This window comes from Lycorma delicatula, chromosome 1 (assembly GCF_047948215.1).
Source record: "Lycorma delicatula isolate Av1 chromosome 1, ASM4794821v1, whole genome shotgun sequence".
Lineage (NCBI taxonomy): Eukaryota > Metazoa > Arthropoda > Insecta > Hemiptera > Fulgoridae > Lycorma > Lycorma delicatula.
This window is the reverse complement of record NC_134455.1, coordinates 118,976,815-119,001,412: the sequence shown is the minus strand read 5'-3', so window position 1 is coordinate 119,001,412 and position 24,598 is coordinate 118,976,815. Positions and strand designations below refer to the sequence as shown.

At 29.8% G+C, this 24,598-nt stretch overlaps 1 protein-coding gene across 2 annotated transcripts in view; it reads right to left on the bottom strand.

The window, feature by feature from the left end:
- The window catches only part of Rbm13 (RNA-binding motif protein 13), a 279,868-nt gene that overhangs the window by 13,624 nt on the left and 241,646 nt on the right, over positions 1-24,598 (bottom strand). For both annotated transcript variants that reach the window (XM_075360059.1, XM_075360068.1), the window contains 5 exons: positions 23,194-23,337; positions 16,793-16,975; positions 11,921-12,050; positions 5,573-5,686; positions 2,205-2,285 (listed from right to left, as the gene is read on the bottom strand). In XM_075360059.1, coding sequence (XP_075216174.1) covers positions 2,205-2,285; positions 5,573-5,686; positions 11,921-12,050; positions 16,793-16,975; positions 23,194-23,337 — 652 coding nt within the window. The remainder of the gene's footprint in view (positions 1-2,204; positions 2,286-5,572; positions 5,687-11,920; positions 12,051-16,792; positions 16,976-23,193; positions 23,338-24,598) is intronic.

The window sequence follows — 24,598 nt, the reverse complement described above, 5'->3', positions numbered from 1 at the left end:
CTGCTCTTTTAGATTCCCACTCATCCTTTCAATCACTGTGTTTCGAGACAATTGTAGATCTTGAATTGCAGCAACAATTTCACTCTTGTTCTTAAAATCGTTAAAAAGTGAATCTGACATTTCCAAAAAAAATTCCTTTACAAATTCACCGTCGGAAAATGGCTAACATTTTTTTGCTAAGAGATAGCTTACTTTGAATGATGCAGTAGTTACTGCTTGTGACTTCAACCATGGCTTTTTAAAAACGCTTTGTTGATTTGTTAATTGAGTTTTAGGATCCCTAACTTTATGTTTCCTCAGTTCAGAATTTGGTGGATAATCTGTTTGATACTTGTTATGTAAAGCTAAAAAATGTCTCTCCAAATAACCCTTTTTAGCAATGGCTACCGAGGTAAGACATATTAAACAAGAACATTTATCATTCACCATTGTAAAAAGTAATCGAGTTCCCATTCTTCATTGAAGTGATAAGTTTACTACTCATGTCCATGGGTATACTAGAATGCAAAGAAATATGACAATTTAAAGAATAAATATTGAATTAAATATTTTCCTAGAAAATTCAAAAACTCATGAACTGCGGCAATTATCTCCGTTGCATTGAGAAAAATAATAGTAATACTGCATATTACGATTGGGTACAGCAATACAAGTATATTAAAATCTAATATAGATATATTCAAATTTACAAGAAGTATGTTAAAGTTACAATATATTTATTACGGTTTAAAATACTGACTTCTTAATTTAAATAGAATTATTGTTATTCCTAATATATCTGTAATACTGTCCCTTATTTTTCTCTCAGTGTAATGACCGCAGTTTAAAGATCTGTTGCCGAGAATGCTCACTTATCAAGTTAACAGATAGGTAAGAAAAGCAATTTAATTTAAAACAAAGAAAGGTACTTACATTTTAAACATAAGAAAAATTGAAACTCAACATGGTAACCGAGGATAAATAATATTGATTAATAATAATAATACTGATAAAACAAAAGAAAAGAAGCTACCGTATGACACTACCAAATATTCAAGCTAACTGACTGTGTTCTTCGATGAGTCGAGTTGTAAGTGTTGCGTCTGGTGACAAGTGTAACACCTAAGTCAAAATGTATTGTGCTGGGTGGGCCTCGCGATCGACCGGTTGTTCGCGATCGACTTGTTGGCCACCCCTCCAATAGATGATAAATGTACTCTCTTCAAAAATTTCTGGCTAATTTTTTATGTTTTATCACTACTACATTGAAACTGATTCATCCAATCTCAAATAAGCAACAATAGAATGATATATGTAGTTTTAATTTGACAATAATAAAATCAAGTAGTAATTTATTAAGAAGTAGTATGCTGCCTAATCTAGATAAAATACTACTACAAAAAACTGATTATTTCAGTGACAACTATTTTCTGACAAGCAAACTATATTTTGTTGTTAGATAAAGTAACATTTTTTTTAGTTTTCTAAAAATCATTACAACTTTAATACACGACTTTCTTTAAGACAATGACAGTGGTCAACAATCACAAACGTAAAATACTTGACCACTATTAAAAATAACTAATCAATAAAAGATTTCAATGTCTTTATTTTACTTATTTACAATAAACTAAAAAAGTATATTCAATATCATAAGAAATAAAAAAAAAGGCAATCACTATACTCTATCACTATATCAGATGAAATACAGAGCAAAAAGTAATTAAGAATAGAGTATTACCAACTAACTGTGTTTAAAATAAAAATGCACAAGAGTTTTCATTTAACAAGCAATAAGTTATGTAACTAATAATGATAGCCATGAAATTAATCTAATTGAGATTAATTGGATCAGTTAATAGTTTAAAAGAAATCATTCTTTATAGATACATATAAAATGACTCAGGATTTCATTATTTCAGGCACTTAAAATACCTTAAAAAATACTGCATTTTTGAAGTTATTCTAGCCACAGCTGCCATAAAATTCAACCCCATGTAATTTTTAATTCAAATGTAAAATTTACTACATCAAATTGAAATGATCAATCAAGAAATGAGTCTTAAGTATAATTTTTACAATTTGGTCTTCTGTAAACACAAATAAATACCTACACTGGATGGATACTTGATGACTTATGACTTATTTTATAAGACATTTATTTTACACATAAAATTAATTAATAATTATGGTCATTACACCATAACGACATCTTTAAAACTTACTAATTCATCCGAACTTTCAGCTTCAACAAATTCCTGCACCTCATCCTTTTCAAGTTCATTTTCTACTTCTTTTTCAATTTCCTATAAAAAATAGGAATTAAATTATGTAAGCATAAAATACATATAATCAAGAAATATGAGATATGAAATATTATTCTAAATTGGTGAGTACAAAACAAACTTCTGAACTGAAAAGTTTATACCTTTCGTTAAGCATATGCAACATACAGACAAATGCAAAAGTAGGTTTACTACTTATAGTCCAGTCAATAGGGATTATTTTTGCTAAAAAATTAGTAGAGTTTAGGGAAATACATGGGGTTGTAGATTAGGGTAAGTACAACTTGTTTATATGTGAAAGGAAAAAATTTTCATTAACTGGACAAAATGGCAGCTGTTTAATGGTGGTTGAAAATTTGTTTTTCAATTTTATAGACCAAGGAACACTTTCTAGGCGTAAAGTCCTAAATAAAAGTTGTGGACATTTACAGTACCTTTAATTTAAGCCCTTAAACATTGAATTTCATTAATTAGTTACTGCAAAAAAAGCGAAAAACTGTTAAACATGGCCATTTTTTTGCAAAGCCAATATTTATTGCAAATATAACTTTTTTACTATTTTTATTGTTTTAAAAGTTAGCTCTTGAAATTCCAAATTCAATGAGTAGTTACACAAAAAAAATAAGACAAGAAAATTATTTTATTTGTTGCTGAGATATTGTAATTAGTTTATAAAAAACTCTTCAGGTAAATGTAATTATTTTGGTTTTGAAGAACTTTTTTGAGACCATTTCAAGTGCAATCCATTCTTCAAGGACTTGTACTTTCAAATGGTGAAAAGTTTTAGACCAAAAATTAATGTAAAATTTGTTTAAACTTTTTGAAAAAAAATGAGCAAAAACAGTGTACTTATGGGGTAGTCGTGGAGGAGGAAGCGGTTCACGGCAGTTGTGCACGAAGAGAGCTGAATTTGCAACTTCAAAAAAATTTAAAACAATGAAAATAAAAAAGTTATTTTTGCATTAGACATTGACTTCACAAAAAACGGCCATCTTTAATGGTGTTTTGACTTTTTTGCATTAACTAACAAAATTCAACATTTAAGGGCTTAAATTATAGATACTGCAAATGCCACAACTTTTATTCAGAACTTTTTAAACTAGGAAGTTTATCTTGGCCTATCAAGACCTAACACTGTAAAAGTGATTTTCACCAGCTTTGAACGGCTGCCATTTAGTCCAGTTGAATACAAACAGGTTATTTCTTACCCTAATCTACAACCCCATGCACTTCCCTACTCTACTAATCTTCTTCAAAAAATTGAAAATTTTTCCCCCCACATTTACTGGACTATTATTATCACTCTTATACTTTATCAGACAGTGGATAATGCATAAGTGTTTGATAACAAAAAATGGTTTGCTATAATGAATGCCTAAAATTAGCATCACGTACTTTGTTCTTAACATACAAAATATGTGCCAATAATTCCTAACCCACTGCAAAATATCTATCCACTTTCTTCTTACTACTATGCTGCCATCCACAAAGCAAAAAAAAAAAAAGGCGAGATACTGCCATTTCTTATCAGTGTTTCTCAAACCTTCATATAAGAATAAGGATATCATTTTATGAGAAAAAAATTCATTTATTATAAATATTTTACTTCTAATTATAAGTATACATGAAAGGAAAATAAATTCATAAGATGATTGCGTTTGTTTTTCATTTAAACATTTCTCCACGCATGGATCTACATTAGAAATACACAAAAGCAATTATTTTCAGGTGATAAAAGACGATTTTTAGTCCATAGACCAATTAAAAACATTTTTAAACCATAGATGAAGAACCCTTTTCACAGAGGTAAGATGTAGTGAAGGGGATTAATATATTCAATACTTCTGCGACTAAATTTCCATATTCAGTTTGACGATCAAGCCAAAATGTGTCTAAATCTTCAGATATGAATCGCAGTTGTAATATTCATTGACAGATATTTAGATGAGTTGGTTGTAAATCTCAACTGGCAACTTAACAGCTGCAATAAAGTTTTCACTAAATGGATTCAGTACCCATCTCTTCGAGAAATCATTTTTATCTTCTGAGAAATATTCTGCCAATGTAATTTTTAGCTCACACAAATGCATCTTTATGCTATCCACACTGGTAAATACTAATTATTCAAACTACGCCTTCTACAACCAATTTTTCTCAATATAATTGGAAGTGAGTGGAAACATAAAAACTTTTGCTTTGAAGGCGAATAATCCAGATATCAAGCTTCTTAATGAAAGCATGAACTTTGTCTGTCATTAATAACATTTTTTATCATATCCTTGTAAATTCACATTCAAGGTGTTTAAATTCAAAAATACATCCGGTAAGTAAGCCAACAACATATACAAATTATTCTGTAAAAAACATTGAGAATGACATTTGTTTATCCTGGAAAATATTATTAATTCATCTCGCAATTCCAATAATCGGGTTAACACTTTCCCCCATGGTAACTAACAACCTACTGTATGGAAAAGAAGAGATCTTTTCTTTCCCATTTCATCATATAGTTTAGCAAACAGCAGCCTAATAATATGTAAAGGTTGACTTTTAATAAAATTAACCATTTTTACAACTTTACAAAGAATTTGTTTGAGGTTTTCAAACATATTTTTTATTGCAAGAGCATGTGTGAAGGAACCCAGAGCATCCATTCTACCCTTAATATAAGATGATCTTTAAATTTTTTTAGAAATCCACTGTTCTTTCCAGTTATCGCCTTTGCACCATCACAACATAGAGCAATACATTTTGTCCATCTAAGTTAGTTTTTAGTAGTTTCATAAAAACGTTAAAAAGACATAATTCTGCTGCATGACCAGGTACTGATTTGCAAAACAACATATTTTCTTTGACGGATTTATCCTATTGCATTCATATCCACAAAACATAAGTGAGAAATATTTGCCACATCTATTGAATTATCTCATCATGAACATCCACAACCATGTCGTAACTTGAACATGTGCAACTTTTTATTTCCTGATAAAAATGTAAAAATTTAATTATGATCTACAGCGGCAGTTTCAAACAAAGTATACTTTTAAACCTACACAGATGAGTGCACCTTTCTTCATGATCTTGTTCTAACTTCTAGGACAGATCAACCTCCCAAAATTACTGAATTTTTAACGACACATTCAATAAATAGTCACATAATTTGAAAAGCCTAATGGACATAGGAAAAACACCATAAATACTACGTACTTATCTACTAAGTTATAAACTGTCTCAACTTATCATTCATCTAAAATTGCATAAATACCTATGAAAATTTAATGAAAAAAAAAACACAACCAGATACTTACCAGTTCTTCTTCACTAACTTCACCCTCTTCCTCTTCATCAGTTTCTTCCTCAATTTCTTCTTTTTCTAATGCTTTATCAAAAACACTTTGAGGGAAATTATATATGTCACCATACTGGAAACAAAAAAAAAAGTTTTGAAAATATTTTTTTTAAACAATTGTTACATATTTTAAAGATGTATAAAATAACAACTTGCTTTTTATTGATAAATTTGTCAAATATGTGGAATATTAAAGAAAATTTAAAATGAATGTGGACTGGGTGAACAACTTAAAACTAGAAGTGAATGGACAGGTGAGAATTAGATGTACAAGAAATGAATGAGGTACAATCATGGTGGTCAATCAGGACTCTTAGTTAAAATACTATTTTCAGGAGTAGGAGGTCTAGGAAGCATAGTTAGGCTAAATGAAATTAAACATATAGTAGAGCTCCAATAGTGGAAATAATGAATAGAAGAAAGGACAAATATTCTCTAAAGAGCACAGCAATGACGGAATTATTTTACATAGGGTAAATTCAAAGTTCAGACTTATAACAGTACTAAAGGTTTGCATGCCAACCATTTCAGCTGAAGATGAATTATTAGAAATGTAGAAGAATAATTATTTAATCATGTAGGAGATGAAATCAAACAGTAATGGAAGACTGCAATATTAAAGAAGAGGAACGAAGGAAGGAAAAGTCAAAGGAAAAGAATTTTAGAATAAAATTGTTTTATTAGTTTTGAAGAAAATTTAATTAATAAAAGTTGTAACAAATAAAGAACTGAATGAATGAAGTAGACACTTTGTAAAATTTATTATCTGAAATCAAAAGATCAAAAAAAGAATGAAAGAGAGAAGTATATCGAACCCAAAAGGCTGTTGTAATTAAATAAAATTTTTATGCAGTTCTGTGCAAGAAAACCGACTTTTTATTATTTTATTTTGTTTAAAAAGGTATCAAGTCATTCTAATCTAAAATTTTAGATAAAATGGAAAACTGAAGGAGGTATATATAGACTTTTTTTACATAAATTTTTATTTTATAATATATTCAAAATATATTTTCTGTTTATAACAAAATTAAATTATTATAACTGTAATTTAATGAAATAATTAACAAAAAACACAAAAAATATAATAATTTTTTTATATTGATTTTTAATTTAAAATATATAAAAATATATTTAGGAGTGTATTTAGGGTGTGTGTTGTTTGTATGTACGTATGTGTTGGAATGGCTGAACTGATTTAGATGTATGACCCCGTGTTGGAATCTGTATGTTAACGGGAGTGTCTTAGGCTATATACATAGTATATGTAATATTAAACAAATTAAAAAAAAATTATATACAAAATTGTCCCCTGCATGCTCTAAATATCCTACATTAAACAGCAATGTTTTTTTTTGGCAAATATGTTTTTTAATTTTTAATATTTAACTGTTGTTTTCTAATATTAAATAAAAACGATGTTTAAAATGATTTATTCAAATATTTATGTTTAAAATTTAGTTTTAACATTTTGTGTTACTATATATTGGTAAATAAACAAAAAAAAAAGTACTACTTTTCTACACATTTGCCATTCTATACAATACATTTTTGATGGCTTACCAGCTTCATTATTCCATTACTGAAGAATTCACCAAGACTGAAGAATTAACTTAACCAATTAATCTATATTGCAATTCCTAATCATCTTCAAATTTCTGCTAAGCAAACCATTGTTTTAAATGTAGAAAAAGGTAATAATCATTTGGTGCAAGATCTGAACTGTAAGGCGGATGTTTGAAGATTTCTCAAATTGTTCAGTGGCTTTGTTTACCATGTGAGTTCGTGCATTATCATAGAGAAACAAAATCTCGTTGGTTAGCTTTCTGCATCTTTTGTTTTGAATTGACGTCTAAGTTTTGTAAGTGTTTCACAGTAGGTTCAGCATTAACAGTTCTTCAATGTTCAAGAAATTCAATCAGCAATATCCCTTCAATTTCCTAAAAGACCGCAGCCATAAGCTCTTTCACTGAACTTTCCTGCTTAAACTTTTTGGGCTTCAGGGATAATGAATACTGCCATTGCATTGACTGTTGCTTTTTCTCAATATTTGAATAAGTTGAATATTTGAATAAGATGTTTCATCATCAGTCACAATGTGTTTCAATAAATCAACAACTTCATTTTCATAGCATCAGAAATGTGTGAGCTGCAGCAAAATTTTTTCTTTGTGTGTTTCCATCATCATTTCTGGTACCCATCGGGAACACAACTTTCTCTAACCCAGTTTTTCAGTTAAAATGTTGTAAATTACTGGTCGCAAAACAAAAGGAAATTCAATAGATAATTGAGAAACAGCCTTCTGTTTTTATGGATTTTTGGATTCATATTTTCAGTCAATTGATCTGTCATGACAGTCTAGCAACCATTATGCTATTTGCTGTGAATATACGTTCTTCCTCAACGAAGCAAATGACACCATTGGTGAATTTTACCTTAAATGCTGGTCTGTAAACATCACAATTTCTCTATATCAGCAGCAGATTTGTTTTTCCACCAAACGATAACAAATTACTGAATGCATTTCACCAATCGCAGGATTATTTATTGTAGCACTCATTTCAGCCAGGCTACACAGAGCAACTAACGCGAATAACGTTAGCCTACTGTTGCAAACAGATGATAGTTGATATAAATAAACATGTTACACTGGTATCATCAATTTCCACCGCATCTAATAGTGGTAAATTGAAAATGGCCCTTACTTAAGAAAAACACGCCTCATGTGTATGTGTATGTGTGTGGGTGTGTGCATGAGCACATATATATATATATATATATATTTCGTTACTTTATTAGATAAACCAAAGTACAGAATAAGTAAAGTAGGATGACTTACCTTATTCTACTATATATACAGGAGCGTTTTCAAGATTTATTCGCATTAACAGCTGCATTATATATTCACCTCAAATTACATTACAAACTTTGTAAAATATAATAACATATCATGCATTAATTTTTTACATATGACGTCATATTTTTACATACATAAAAAGTTTTAGAATTTAATTTTTAATGTTAATTTTAATTAACATTAAAATTAACGTATAAATAGTGGAATAAGGTAAGTCATCCTACTTTATTTATTCTGTGCTTTGGGTGATCTAATAAAATAAATATATTTGTATATAGTACAGAGGAGTATGATGTACATATATATAAATAAAATATAAAATGAAACACCAACTTAAGTGAATGATATTTCTGTACTCCTTATACTTCAAAACGTAAAGAAAATAAATTTTCACCCACTCCCACCATGTGACAGAAAGTAGTATCGTACTTTTCTTAAAAAATTCTGTGAAAATGTATCGCACAGAAAATTTCTATTAAGGGAATTTAATGTGAAATGCTGAAGAAAATAAATCCATTTTACTGACATAAACAAAATATATAAAGAGAATGAATATATACTGTTTTAATTTCCTAAATTAAAATAATTTTTACAATTTAAAAAAAAATCATGTATTACTAGGCTTGATATTTTTGCTGACAAATTATTGTTACATGAAATTGGTTCTAAAGAAATATAAATCAGAGGTAAAACATTAATTTCAATTTATTTATCAAATATGTATATTTGATAATTAAATAAATTGTATATTATTACTAACAAGTTACTAATATTTTATATATTGTTGCCACATGCTGTGCTTCATATCAGCGAGCGTGGTACTAGCCATTCAGATGTCAGTAACAGTTACAGTATATCTATGCACCTGCTCAAATGCCTCTCACATCAAACCAGCTAACCGCCAACAACCCACCACACTCTAGCCACCTTTATAAGCAAGATACCAGTACTGCAAGAGCATTTTCTTGCAGACAATCACCAGAACAGACCAAGAAAAAGGAAGAAGTTCTCTGGCCAACCCAATGTGGAATCTTCTGGCGAATGCCAACTTCCCTACCAGAGCAGCAAGCCTGACTGGCCCACCATGGGAGCTGCTGGGCATGGACCTTCCTGTCCCAGCTTGCCAGACTTCAGGCGACGTGACTGGCGAGCTGACCAACAGGCCCAATGTGAGATCACTCAGTGGAAGTGCAAACGCTTTGGAAAAATCACTTTGTGGGATCACCTTTAACTGTTTGGTGCAAGCCCTTTGGATGGCCAGAATGTCATAGGAAAAGCAGCCTTTCATCTTCAACTTGAGTTTCAGGAATAAAAAAGTCTGCTGGAGCCAAGTCTGGTGAAAATTGCAGGGGGTGGATGAGATGGTGATTTGATTTTCAGGGTAATAATGTGTTAAAACTGTTGCAAAGTGTGCCGGGACACTGTCATGCAAGAGAGTCCAACTGCCTGGATCCCAATACTCAGGCCAGAGTCGATGAATGCGACGCATCAGGCATTTCATTACTTCCGAATAGAATTTAAAATTCACAGTTTGACCAGTTGCACGCACACTTTTTTAACGTTTTCGTCGTTAATAGCTGTTGATGGCCTCTTGCTTCATTTGTTGTCATCTAACAACTCTCTATTGTTGTTAAACCACTTCCACCACGTGTATGTTGTAGTAAAGGGTGTCCCATATAAAACGCAACCGATCAATCACTCATCCATGAAATTTCAAAAGTCAAACTTACTCCTCTACTCGTTACTGAAATGGACTCATTGGAACATCGTGGCGACGCAGTAGAACACTACCGATAGTAACAACAATGCAATCATAACGTTCATTGTATTGCTAGAGACAAGATGGTGTTTTCGCTAGATGAACGTGTTTTCATTGTTGAGTCGTACTTCAGTACGAAATCAGTGGTTGCAGTGCAAGATTTGTTTCGCCATAAGTACCCAGATAAACCAGCTCCTAACAAAACATCAGTATTAAGGTTAGTTGCAAAATTTAGAGAGACTGGTTCTGTTAATAACAAGGAACACAAAAGATCTGCGTCAGTGTTGAATACAGATAGTCACTGAAATCAAAGACCGATTACTCACCTCGCCAAATAAATCGATCAGACATTTGTCTGCTGAAATTAATTTGTCTAAATCAACTGTTCATCGAGCGATCAAAGATGAAGCACGGTTTCATTTGGATGGCTACGTAAACAGCCAAAACAGTAGAATTTGGAGTGCTGAAAATCCCCACGTTTATCACAAAAACAATTACACCCGCAGAAGTTGGGCGTGTGGTGCGCGATATTGCGGAAGAAAATAATCGGTCCTATTTTTTTTGAGTACACCATTAATGCAGAACAATATCAGGAAATTTTATTTCAGTTCATTGCACTCTTGGAAGAGGAAGACAGACACTGCTGGCTACAACATGACGGTGCGACATCACACTACGCAGGTTCAACTTCTGATTTCGTTGAGGAATTCTTTGGTAATTGTGTTATCGGTCGAGGCTTGTGGCCACCAAGATCTCCAGATTTTACTGCGGCGGATTTTTTTCTATGGGGTTACCTCAAAGAAAAAGCCTACAGCAACAAACCACAAGTGTTTGTTGAACAAACACTTGAACAATTGAAAGACAATATTGAACAAGCTGTATTAAATATCCAGGCACAAACTTTGAAAAAAGTTGCAAGAAACTCTGTAAAAAGAATTGAAGCTTGTATTCAAGAAGATGGCGGCCACTTCCAATATTTACTCTAAATGTAAGGTAATGGATGGTAATAATAAAAATTACATTTACATATGCCTTTTTATTATTTCAATACCTAATATAAGGTTGGGTTGCGTTTTATATGAGACACCTGTATAAGATGTGGTTTCATCACCAAATGCTGGCTGTGTCATAGAATAAGTTTTAATGAAAAATTTTTGAAATTGAACACAAAATTTTAGTGCGCTTCTCTGCTCCGAACTTCCAATACATTTAGACTGTTCGGCTCGGTCGTTCAGCGCGAGGCTGGATTTTTTCCTTGGAAATATCTGAACATGTGATCAGTTCGCCGGCATTGCAGCAGCGAGGCTGGTGCAGGAAAAATATAATCGTGTGAGTGGTGGTGGTAGTGGTGATAGAGGGGTATATAAGACATGGTCACACCGACCGCAGTCAGTATGAACTTTCCCGGTCACAACTACCTCGGCCCTGGAAACCCAGTTGATAACAGGCCCCCAGTAGACATCGATGATCAGATCACGCTTGAGGATGACCTCTGATACGAGTCGGCCACAGAACATCATCATACACATGCATCTGATCGACAGGCCATCAGCGATTTTGCTGGGGATTTCGCTAGGACTAGCAATTGGCACAGCCTTATTTGTTTTTGGCTAGCTTACTTGATAACAGTTAAATTTAACAGACTTTATCCACTTCAAATTTAAAAAAAAAAATTTAAGTAAATACAAACGTACAGCTTTTTGTTTCAAACGCTCCATTAATGTCTTCTCTATAGCTGTGTCCAACTGAGCAGCAATCAAGGCCTTTTCTTCTCGCCTTCTTATACGCCTTTCTATTTTACGTTGTAAAGGCACCAGCTTCTTCCTGAAATTGTTCAAGAAATGAATAAATATAAAAATATTAACCTATTATTTATTCCCATAATACACATATAAAACTCCTCAACTTTCTCCAAATCCTAGAAGACTTGACGAAAAAGTTATTATTGAAGTCCATAAAATTTTAAAATCGGTAAGCATTCACGTGAACGGATTTCAGAAATTTTTTAGTCAGTTATGATAAAGAAAAAATATGTTTGAGACTTGGAAAAAATAGATTCACAATCTCCATAGATATAAAATCAGTCTCAAACACCAATATCAAAGCTGAATTCCTGAAGAGTTATAAAAGGTCCTTAATGAAGAGCCATAACAACAGGTTATCTTTCCAATCATTACTTTATAATAATAAACTTTAAATTACAAACAAAACATCAGCTAAACTAACATAAATAAACCTGAAATGTACAGGATTCCTGATAAACAAAAACTTTAAATTAGGAATAAAATATCAACTGAAATATACTAATAATGAATAACTAAAGAAAATAACAGTATTTTTTTAATCCTTGTACTTTATTCATGTGAACATCAAACTATTAAAGTTCAATTTTAGATAACCATTCCCTAATATCAAGTATATATTTTATTGGCTATCCGGATTTAAATAAAAAAAAATACTTTTTTGCAAAAAAAAAAAGGTATGCCAACTTTAAGGTAAAAAAAATGTTTGATGTTTGAAAAAATGACAATGATATAAATTGTTCTATACACTCAATTTCAATTTGTTATTTACAGGTTTTGGGAACTTTTTAAAATGTTAACTCCCTCAGAGATCTCTCAGTCAGAAGATGGCAACTTAATATGACAATAATATATTTCATATTAACTTTATTACAATCGAAAATACCTATATTTATTAAGTATCTATTTAACTATCTGTATCTAAGGAGTCGCTTTTGAATTCAATTTTATTATTGCTCTCTGATTCTCAATCAATACAATTTTTACTTGTATCTTCATCTTCCACACACCGAATACTGACTTCATTAATACTGAAGTGACAACTGGCAGCTGTATTGCCATTATTTTCCAAAAATACAAGAACTTTCTGTTTTAATGCAGTGTCATAATGCAACCCTTTTGTTGCCAAATTCAGCTAAATTAATGGAAAACTAAACTCTGTAATGTTACTAAACCCTGTAATGAACTGTGCTAGACTAAGAGAGTAGAGAGTAACAATAACAAGGTTACAAGGAATGACCATAACATAATGTAACAGCAAATATCAGCACTATCGATATATTAGCCCGGTATCGATATTGGGGTACTTTTAAAATTTATATCAATATTTTACTTTTGATATCCTTCCGTACATATGAGAAGAATTTTTCATATTTCTTCGAATCTAAGACACACCCTGTTTCTATAAATGATCATATCAAAAAAATAATGCATTATAATCGAGTAATTACAATATATTTGAAACAATCAGTTTAAATAAATAGTTTTAGTCGATAATTTCTTTACATTTTGCCAAAAATTTATCTCCTCTTCTATTCATCTTAACAACTCTTCATTTTGAATTTTATCAACCATACGTACTTTTAACAGCCTCCTATAATAACGCATTTAAAAGGTTTCAATTCCTTTTCTTTCTATTTTTTCTATTGTCCACGTTTTGTGACCATAAAGTGTACACACTCCATACAAATATATTTAACTTTTTTTTTCTAATTCTTTGATTGAAATTTAATGGGACTCTATCTCCTTTAAGACTCCCATGAAAACAGCTTAGGTGTCCCATGGAAGCAAAGATCTGATCTTTGCTCCCATATATATCTAAATATACTAAACTTCTCTCAACATTATTAAACATTCTGTGTCTTTATTTTGCAAATAGTACTAAAATAAGTAAATAAAGACAAAATGAGAAGAATGTGAATTACTACAAATGACACAGGTTCTTCTAAAAGTGTCAATCCGATTGGCTGAGGATAAATATAAGAAAAAAATAGTGTCATATTGTGTCATCAAAGGAAGAAATCTTTTTAGCTAAACCCTAATAGAGCTTGCAGACTGTACATAATTTTTTCTCAAACATTATTAGGGCCTTGGTATTGCTATTGATGATTAGCTTATGTTAGTTACAGAACAATTATAGCTAGTCAAGGAGCTAGGATTTACCAAACTGTATACTTAATTTGAATACCTTGATACTACTGTATAAGTATCTAGTAATCTAAAGCGTCCATAAATGTGGAGAAGTCAGGAGTCCATAAACTAATTTAGGCAAATTTGATTTAGAAAATAGTTAAATAGCACTTTTAAAATAACACTTAAAATAGTTGACTTAAAGAAGAAATCTCTTTGAAATGAAATTTCTAAAACTGAAAGCAATGAAGAAACTCTTGTACTTCTATAATAAATTTAGAGTGGTATCGATTCACTTTACTTATCTAATCTAATATTTAGAATTTAAATTTAATGTAGAGTTCTTATTTTATTGCATTGCAAAGTGCAAGGGATTTTTTAGCTATATAAAATGTGCATAGATTACAGGTTAATATTTACAAATTTTAAACTAAACATATTTGTTGAAAAGATAAACTGGGAACATTTAACAAGTTTTGAAATAATAACACATATTTCAGTTTTCTTAATTACTTTCAGTCTTCAAAACTGTCAAGATTCGTATTTGAATCCTCATAGTTTACGCATGACTGCTTATCAAAATATTGAAAGAAAAGAAATATTAAGCTGAAGTAAAAAATAATACAATTACAGCAGAAATAAACCATGAATTAATATTTATATTATTAGTAGCAATATTTACTAATATTTACATTACAACATATTACACACATTATAAAAAATATTTTTTAAACATATTTGAAAAGGACATAGATTTAAATGTAAATCATAAAAATCATAACTACCAAATAAAATAAAGGAGATAAAAATGGCTTAATGAAAGCAAATTTACTAAAGTTTGCTCTAAATGCAAGGAACAAACTGGGCTATCTGTACATTTGTTTTTATCAAGATCTAAGTTAAACTATTTTTCAATTTTATTTCTGCATCTTATTAGAAGTTTTTTCTTATACCTAAAGCTAGTTCTTTAATGTAAAAGCATGTTTTATTTGAAATTCTACGCTGAAAGTTTAAATTTTCTACGATGAATGTTTAAACAACAATGTTTGTTAACTACACATATGGAAAACTATATCTCTGGAGATTAGCTTCCTGGAAAACTATACAAGTCTGCTCTTAAAGAATTAACTATCTAAAGCTATCACGTGAATCTTTTCTATATATCATTTGAAAATAATAATTTCCAAATTACTTGAATGGAATTACTATAAAAAATTACTTTAGTATGTAAATACCAAAATTTATGAGTTTATTTTGTGTGTGTACATTCAGATTCATTAATTAACCTAATATTAATTTTAATGGGTAAACTCATCCACATAAGTTTGAAAATGTAACTCACTTAAAAATGCCACTTTAAGTCTCATGTTAAATGTTTTATCAAGAAATAAAATGTATTTCCAGATATTTTTCCCTCTCCTGACATTGATTCCCCCTGAATAAACTAATGCATATGAGAAGGAATTTTATTTAACTAAGCTGTTATAAATGCACCAAATATTATATTAAAATCTTTCTACATTTACTGCTTTAGGATAAATGAAGAGTATAATGAATGTAAACATCACTTTGCATTACTATTTTTATAACAATGCGTACAATTTAATAGTAGTGACACAAGTTATATTTCTTTGATAATAATAAAACTAAATAAAGTTCAACCATAGTACATGATCCTTTTTTTATATTAATGTTGTTGATTGTTTTGAGCATTTCATATTATTTACCTATATTTAAAAATAAAAAATTTTAAAATGTTACTAATAAGTAGATAATAATTAAAATTTAATAAATATAATAATTATCCAGTACTATTCCAGAAACATATTTTAAAACAATACGTAATAATAATTATACTGGAAGGATATTTTTTTCAACTATAAAATGCTGGCTTTCATAGACATTAAGTATTTTTGAATAATGGTATAAGGTCCACCTTATTATTTTCTGTGTGGGAAATTTGTATCTCAATGAGTGATAATGATCATTAATAACGGAAGATAATAATACATATTAAAATTATCTTTCAAAATAATTTTTATAATCTTTTTCACACAGAATTTGTTTATGTGACCATTTGTTTAATCTGATAACTTTCCTCAATTAATCATCGCTTTTTGATTCCATTTTTTTTTTTAAATTTGACATTTATTTATTCTCCATACTGTTATCAAAGTTATTTTTTCCTTCTACATTATACAAGCCCATATTATTAACGAAGCATAATATAAAAAATTATTAATCAAAGTACAAAAACAGTAATAGTACAGTAAAAAATGACATCTGTCCTTAATGGTTTAAATTGTATACTACCTACAGAGTATATGGCATTACTTTTAAGATTATCACTTTTCTTTAGTCCCAACAACAATCCCTTTGAACAGGTATAATGTATATTATACGTTACATTTTATACATGTTTAACAATGTAATATATATAATATACAGAAAAGTCATATTAACTTTAATATATATTACTCCTGTAACTACTTAATATCATTGATTGCGGATAATAATTATAACATTCTTATTTCTTGTTATTGCAAGCTGTTATTTATTGGCATACTCTCAAAGATAACACATAATTTTTATTAGAAAGTAAAGAAATAAACGTAAAATAAATAAATAACTTACTGTCTTCGCAGTTTTATCTTTCTCATACGAATTAAATACTGTGTTATCTTTACAAAACGCTGTTTACATTTTGTTCTGATGAAATTTGACCAATACAGTAAATTTTCATTAATCTGGTGAATGGCTTTTTCAAAATTACGAGAAAGTTTAATCTTTTCCCATGATTTACCGGGAAATGCTGACCTGTAACAGAATAATTCAATAGCAAGTTGTCTACAAGAACTTCCAAATGACTTACCTGAAAATTTTAATCAAAAATGTAGCAATCACTCTAGGTCTGAAAATTTTTGTCAAAATTGTAGCAATCACTCTAGGTCAAATCAAAGAATTCATTGATCTAATTTCAGTAATTTAATAACATTATAACACTACAAACATTTTTAATTACTGTTTTAGACTTACATTAGACAAAAAAAAGAAATATATTTCTTAAACCAGGCTCTTGATATTTTACAGTATGGTATGTCACATAATAAATTCATAAACCCTAATGACACCTAATAAAATACATAAAATATTGATATTAGCAAGATTATTATGATTTGCATTTGTAATTTATTTTTAGCATTTTATGATTGATGTATAATGTATGATACATACACACACATTATTTATGAAAAATCACATAATATAAAATACAATAATTATTAAAAAAAATTGAACAGACATCAAAATGTGCTAGAAAGTATAAAATAGTTTCATCCAAATACTTAATTACTTTGACACATTTTAAAATTGGCACCTGCTTCTACAAAATTAATTTCTAAATATAACATAAATTTGTTCTGTAATATTACTTATGCTTACTTTGTAAAAACCAGTACCGATATTACACCAGAGAAATTAATATTTATGTGCTTTTTTTGCTTTTCTGTTTGTGATTATTATGTCTTTTTATATACACCACCTATAGGTTGCACGTTTGTTGTCAATGATAGAACTTATATGTTTGGTCTACCCGGTATCACAAGTGTGTTTACTGCTGAACTATACCCTATAAATAAGGCTCTAAATAACATTAAGCCTAAGTATCAAAATATCCTTATTTGCAGTGACTTGTTTAGTGCTCTCCAAAAAACTTTTATTCCAGACATCCTATAATCATTGAAATCTACAACGCAATTGCTGAGTTGAATAATCGCAACACACAGGTAAGTTTCTACTGGGTCTCTAGCCACGTAGGGATTCCGGGTAATGAACATGCAGGCCAAAGATGCATGTAACCTCCTTTCACCACTCGTGTTGCTACTTGACTTTATTAATTTTATAAAACAGTCTCTTTGAGCAAAGTGACAAGATGACTGGACGGCTACAATTGACAACAAACTCCGGCACATTAAAGATTCTGTGATAACATGGGACTCCTTATGCAGAAAAACTTGTCGTGAGGAAGTGATCCTCTGTGACTGCGATTAGGACATATGACAGTCACACACGAGTACCTGATGTCAGCAGGACAAGCATTCCTATGCCCACAATGCAACTGCCGCATAACTGTGAACCACATACTTGTGGATTGCAAATGTTATGCAGTGTCGTGTTGTAAATTCAAACTGTCCAGAAACACCTGTGGAATCTTGGGCAACGATAATGAAATTTTAGACCGGATGTTTCTATTTTTATGTAGTACTGATTTAATACAAAAAATCTGATAGTGTTGTGTACATGTTAGGTATTGGAAGATTTTTTAATGAGTTTGTTTTTGTTTTTAATCTTTGTGGTCCTCTGTTAGTTGTTTTTGATTCTGTTATACGAGAAGGAAGTCTTTTACACTCCTGGTCGGACTTTGTTATATTTTATCAGTTTTTGTTATTATTTTTACTTTTATGTTTTCTTTTAAATAAATTTATTGTATTTTTAGGACTCCTACTGTGATATTAGTTGTAAGTCTTTGGTGATATTGGTTTTAAAACTCATTTTTTAATTTTTGTTTTTAACTTAGTTTTAAGTTTTATGTTAGAAATTTAACATTAGTTTTTTTAGTCTTTCTTTTATCCAAGAATGGACCCTTTACACTTTTACATCTCGAACTTTGTTAAATTCTATTCTTATTTTATTCTAGATTTTAGCTGTGATATTAGTTGTAAATTTTTATTTTTAGACTAGTTTTGTTTCCTTTATTTAAAAAAAAAATTCCAGGTGATGATAACACGTAGGCGTTTTCCGCTACAGGTCCATTCAAGTACCACATAAGAATGATCATGTATTTTTGCGCCAATTTAAAAAAGTGTCTAAGTATTTGGACAAAATTATTTCTTACTTTTTGGCGCTTTTTGATGTCGGTTCCATTTTTTTTTTTAAATACTTATTTCATAATTTTCTGTGTCATTAATAACAATAAGTTATTTGGCAGAATTAATGCGCACCTTTTTGGCAATATAATGCAGCTGCATCTAGTCAAAGGCCATTGGTGTTTTGTTCAACCTCCTTGGTGTGAATGAGAAATAAATTTGTGTTATCAGTTTTCATTTTGTGAGCTTACAATAAACATAAGAAAAGACATGAATGGAGTTAACTAATTTATTAAATAACTTGCATTTTGGCGTAGTTACAACTGGCCAATTGGAAATTCTTTGCAAAAAAAGGAGGGTACCCTTAACAGACAAATTTGCAGATAGAAATGCTGTAAGAATATTTTTAACTATTAAATTAATTGATCAATATAATCTTAGAATGAGTGATATGATATCAAAAACAAATAGAGTTTGTATTATTAATGCTCTGATGAATCATGAGAAGCTGCAACATACGGGAAAATTTCCCTGAGGACGTTATTCCGGTACATGTCAATAACTGTGGTTGCCTGTTGCATAATTTATAATTCGCACAGGGTTTAAGTGTTGTGTTAAGGAGTAATATATCAATTTCTGATGGTTTAGTTAATGGCGCTATTGGAATTATAAAAAAAATTCAAATGATCTGCTGTACGGAAGGACCAACTGGAAATGGTTGAGTTATGAAAAGCTGTGTTAATAAAATTTGATGATGAAACAAGAGGTACACAAATGAAAGATGAAGATGGTTGTGTACCTGATACACCAGTAAGTACAACGTTTCAAGCTACTAAAGGATATGGAGATGCAGAAAGATGTATGCTACATTTAATTTTAAGTTGGGCTACAACAGTGCACAAATTGTGATGTACATTAAATAGAGCTGTAGTAGATTTGGGTAAAAAAATATTTCTGAAAGGACAAGTTTATGTTTACTCTCAGTTGAGTCAGAAACTTAGATGGTTTAGCTTTCAGTGATTTAGATCCACATGAAGTAATAATTAGCCCAAACGATAAAAAAGTACTTGCTGGGACGGAAAGATTGAGAAATCTTCCACAGGATTGAGTAATGTGCTACACTTTGCTCATGGCAATTATACTTTGATCACTAATGACATATCAACAGTGTTACGAGAATTATGAAGAAATTTAGTTGTCCAGCCTTTTTTTGCGAGACCGCAAAAGACAATGTGATGCACATATATAGAATTATAAGATTCCCTGTCCCAACCAATGCTGCTGTATATTATATGTAATATATATTGGGTCTGAAAGTTTTAAGGTGAGATATCTTAATTTTTGATGATTTTATTTACAGTTTACATATCTTGTGCAAAAATTCATATTACCTGCACAGCAGTAACATCAACTAACATGGTGCATAAATATACAATATCAGGATTCTCACTGTTTCTACCTACCCGCCAGATGGCAAAAACGTTTTTCACATCATGGTACAACTGTGAAAAGCAGCTGGATCGACTGCAACAATATTTATTTCAATCGGATTAATATAAAAACAGTTATGTGCGAACAAACATAAAAAAAAAAATATAGGAGTCGAATACATAATCTTCTTTTTTGAAGTCAGTCAAAAAAATATCCCACACAAGAAAATACAATTTAAAATGTGTTAATTAACATCCACAGATATTGATATAGATAACACTAATGATCGAGGGCATTAATTAATATAAAAATTCTTTATTTGGCTGTAATTAAATGTTCATAAAATGAATTAAAAGTAAAACACACCAAATATGGTATCTGATAAACTTAATAAAACTACCGCAAAAAATTCTCACTGGCGATGTATATAAAAATGGTTTAGCATGTAACATATTAATAAGATGTCGACAAGATTTGATAACAACTGTTTCTTAAATACAGATACTTCGATAGCACAATAAATTCCAGAATTCTTTAACACATTCTCAAACACATCAAAGAATAAGCATGAAAGATCCTTTGACTAATTTATTTTCAGACAGACTTTTATTAAACCACCAACTTTTAAAAAATATATTCTTTCAAACATCAGCAAATGAAACTGAATTTTGAAAACAACATTTTTCGAAACAGAATTTTGAAAAGATAACATTTTTTACCCATTATAGGCAACCTTAATAGCAAATCCTTTACACTTTTAAGTTCTATAAAGGCAGGTAGCTGCTTTTAATGTGCCTTTTACCAGTTAAATATTTTACACCACCAAACACAAATTAAAAAAAACAGCAAATAATACAGATTAATAAATTCAATTTATTTTGATTCTTTATAAAGACTAAGAAAGGGTTAAAAATGCCATTAAAAAATAGTTCAAACTGTTTTAATAGAAATTCTGAAAAATTAAAAGACAGGACAAAAAGATTTTGAGTTTTACTGACTACAGTTAGTAAAATCAAGTTAGTAATTCTCAGTTCCAGCAACATAAGTTACAAAGAATGGTACTGTTTATATTCTGCATGTATGCCAAAATTTTAGAGAAAAGGTGATTCAAAGAAATTGGTAAACTGAATTCTTCATGAAGGAGCCTTGTAATAGGTAATGTAGACCCAGGAGAATTCATGGGTTTGCAATTTTGCAACTTTGTACAGTTTTTTCAATATAAGTAAACTTTATTACAAAAACTTTCAGGTTTACTGAAAACACTTCACGTTTGACATTTGGAACTTTTGATATCTTTTACATATACTAATTAAATAAACACTCCTTTACATATACTGATTAAACAAACACTTTACAAATTTAAAATTTTATCTCGATATTTTAAAAATCATTAGAATTGATCCAAAAATGCATTTTAATGTTACTTATATAAACTCTAAATTTACAAATATTATTTATTCTTACAACTGATAAAAGTTACAATTTAACTTTTTTATTTATTTAACTATTAAAGATTAAATAAATTCATAATTTCATACAACTATAATTGAACAAATATAATTAAAATAACATAAAAAAGCAATGCCTTCCAACATCTCAAAAACAGATTACACAATAAATCATAAGTGATAAAACTTCAGTATCCAAATACTTCATTACATTGTATTAAAAGAGTAATAAATAACCAAATAATCTGCTTACAAGCTGCAACATAAATTTAAAGGTAGGAATATTGAAGAATTAGCTCAGCTTCTTTTTACAAAAAAAAATAAAATTAAATAAACAACAAAATAGGAACTAGATTAAGAGTAGTGAGAGGTTTCTGGAAGAATGCATGTATGGAAACCAATATTAGTTCTCAAAGTAATCCTAGTAAACTAAACTCATAACAGCCCAGTGTTTCTTTATCGCCTGTAATCTCTTTTCTCTTTTTCTGTTTAGCCTTTGAAACCACTGTTAAGGGGTTATTTATGAAGATGAATGAGGACAATATATATGAATGTAGATGAATATCTTGTACAGTCTCAGGTTGACCAATCCTGAGATATGTAGTTAATTGAAACCCCACCATCAAAGAACACCGGTATCCACGATTTAGTATTCAAATTCATATAAACATAGTTGTGTTTATAACATAACTGTAAAATCTCAGAGTAGTGTGTATCCTTGAAATTGAGGCTTAAATCATATAAAATAAAGCGAAAATGTTAATGGTCCAGTCACTATTAATAAGTCAGAAGTGTACAGCTTCATTATATGCTGCTGACCCTTACTAACAGATAATAATCCCAACAATCAATGTCACTTAAAAAAAAGATTAAATTAAATCATCCAGAGGTCCTGGGTTTGAATCCTAGTCAGGCATGGCATTTTTCATATGCTACATTTTCACATCCCTGCACAAGCTTCAAGCTTATGTGGTGATATCATCCAGCAAAAACAAAACAAATAAACAATTAAGAAAATGCAACATCTAATAAATTTACATCATCACTTTTGAATGATGATTAAATTTGGTAAATTAAAGAAAAATGTTGAGGGCTCCATAAAATCAACCTACAATTAACTATATGAATTCCCAGAAAATCACAGAATCCCAACAATATATCATTGGTTTATAACTGTGCTCGGCTTCTTCAAACAGAAAACAAACAAACTAGTTTTAAGTTACTTAATAAAAGAATACAAAGAAAAACAAGCAGCATTAAAGTCAGATTAAAGTAAAAATATTAAACAAACCGTTCAGCAGTCTTCATATACAAAGAGATGATTCCTTTTTCTTCCCGTACAGTTGCATACTGACTATTAGCAAGAGGACAAGACTGGCGAGAGCATAATCCTGTAAGATTATATTCATGCCTGCAAAACTGCTGCCCCTTTGCACTATAATGAACAAAAATAATTTAAATTAGAAATGACACAAATTTTTGAAAACCTACACTTCAATACTTGCCAAATGAAACTTATTAAATACAGAAAATCTATAAGTATTTAAAAAGTAATACATAATTAAATAAGGTAACAAAAAAAAAATTATAAAATTTTATAATTAGCACAATATAACAAGCAAGTTGTCTTACAGAAAAAAATTAAATTCACATCTAGAAACAGAAAACAATGGTAATCAGAATAGGTTAACAAAACCTAGTCTGATAGATACAGAGCTCATGAGAATATAAATTACACTAAAACGAACACGCAGAATATACTTCTTAGACCAGACACACAGTCAACTGCTGATGTAAAAAACACATACGTGCACTAAACACAGCATTACCAACCTTGGCAAATCACCTCATAGAACCAGGATACATTAAGACATATTTACTCTAACATCTACATATTTTAAATAACAATAAAATCATGAACTTAACGACATACAGAAGTATGAAATTTGCTAACAGACTAACTTTAATAAAAACCACAAATTAAATCAACCATTACAAAATAACTCGATCATACTCTTTGATTAAAAGGGGTTTCGTGAACAGAAAAAACAATTGGCATTATTAACAAACTATCACCTTAAACACAACTGAAAAAGAAGTTGCATAACAATTAAAAAAAATTTTCAAAACCACATTTATTAATATTAAAACTTTATTTTTTTAAATAACAGAATAAATAAACAGGCAAAAAAATTTATGTTTTATCATGACTTTAAGATAGTTTTATAAAAATAACATTCTCTAAAATGATCTGAAAAACACTTGTAAAATGACTGCCTAGTTCTTCTTTTCTTAAATATAGATAACATTTTACACCCTGCATAAAATTAAAATTAAAAAAAAACAACTACATTAAAAAACATTTGTTTCTGTGCATGCAATAGGTTAAGCAAAAAATACTCTCTAGCACTCCTTAATAAATATATCATAAAAAAATATGCCATAAAAACACGAACAATACTATTTTTACGGCATGTGGGTAGTAACTAATGAAATGGGATTTTAAAATACACATAGAAATTTTGATTATTCACTCTTAATTTATAAAAACTAACTAAATTCATAAAAATTCACTCTAAATTTATAAAAAGCTCTAAGATCTTTTTCACAGTAACTGTAACAAACTATGAAAATATACTAACAATCTTTCTTAAGAGTGACAAAAATTCACTTGTTGAACATTCTGCCACTGATCA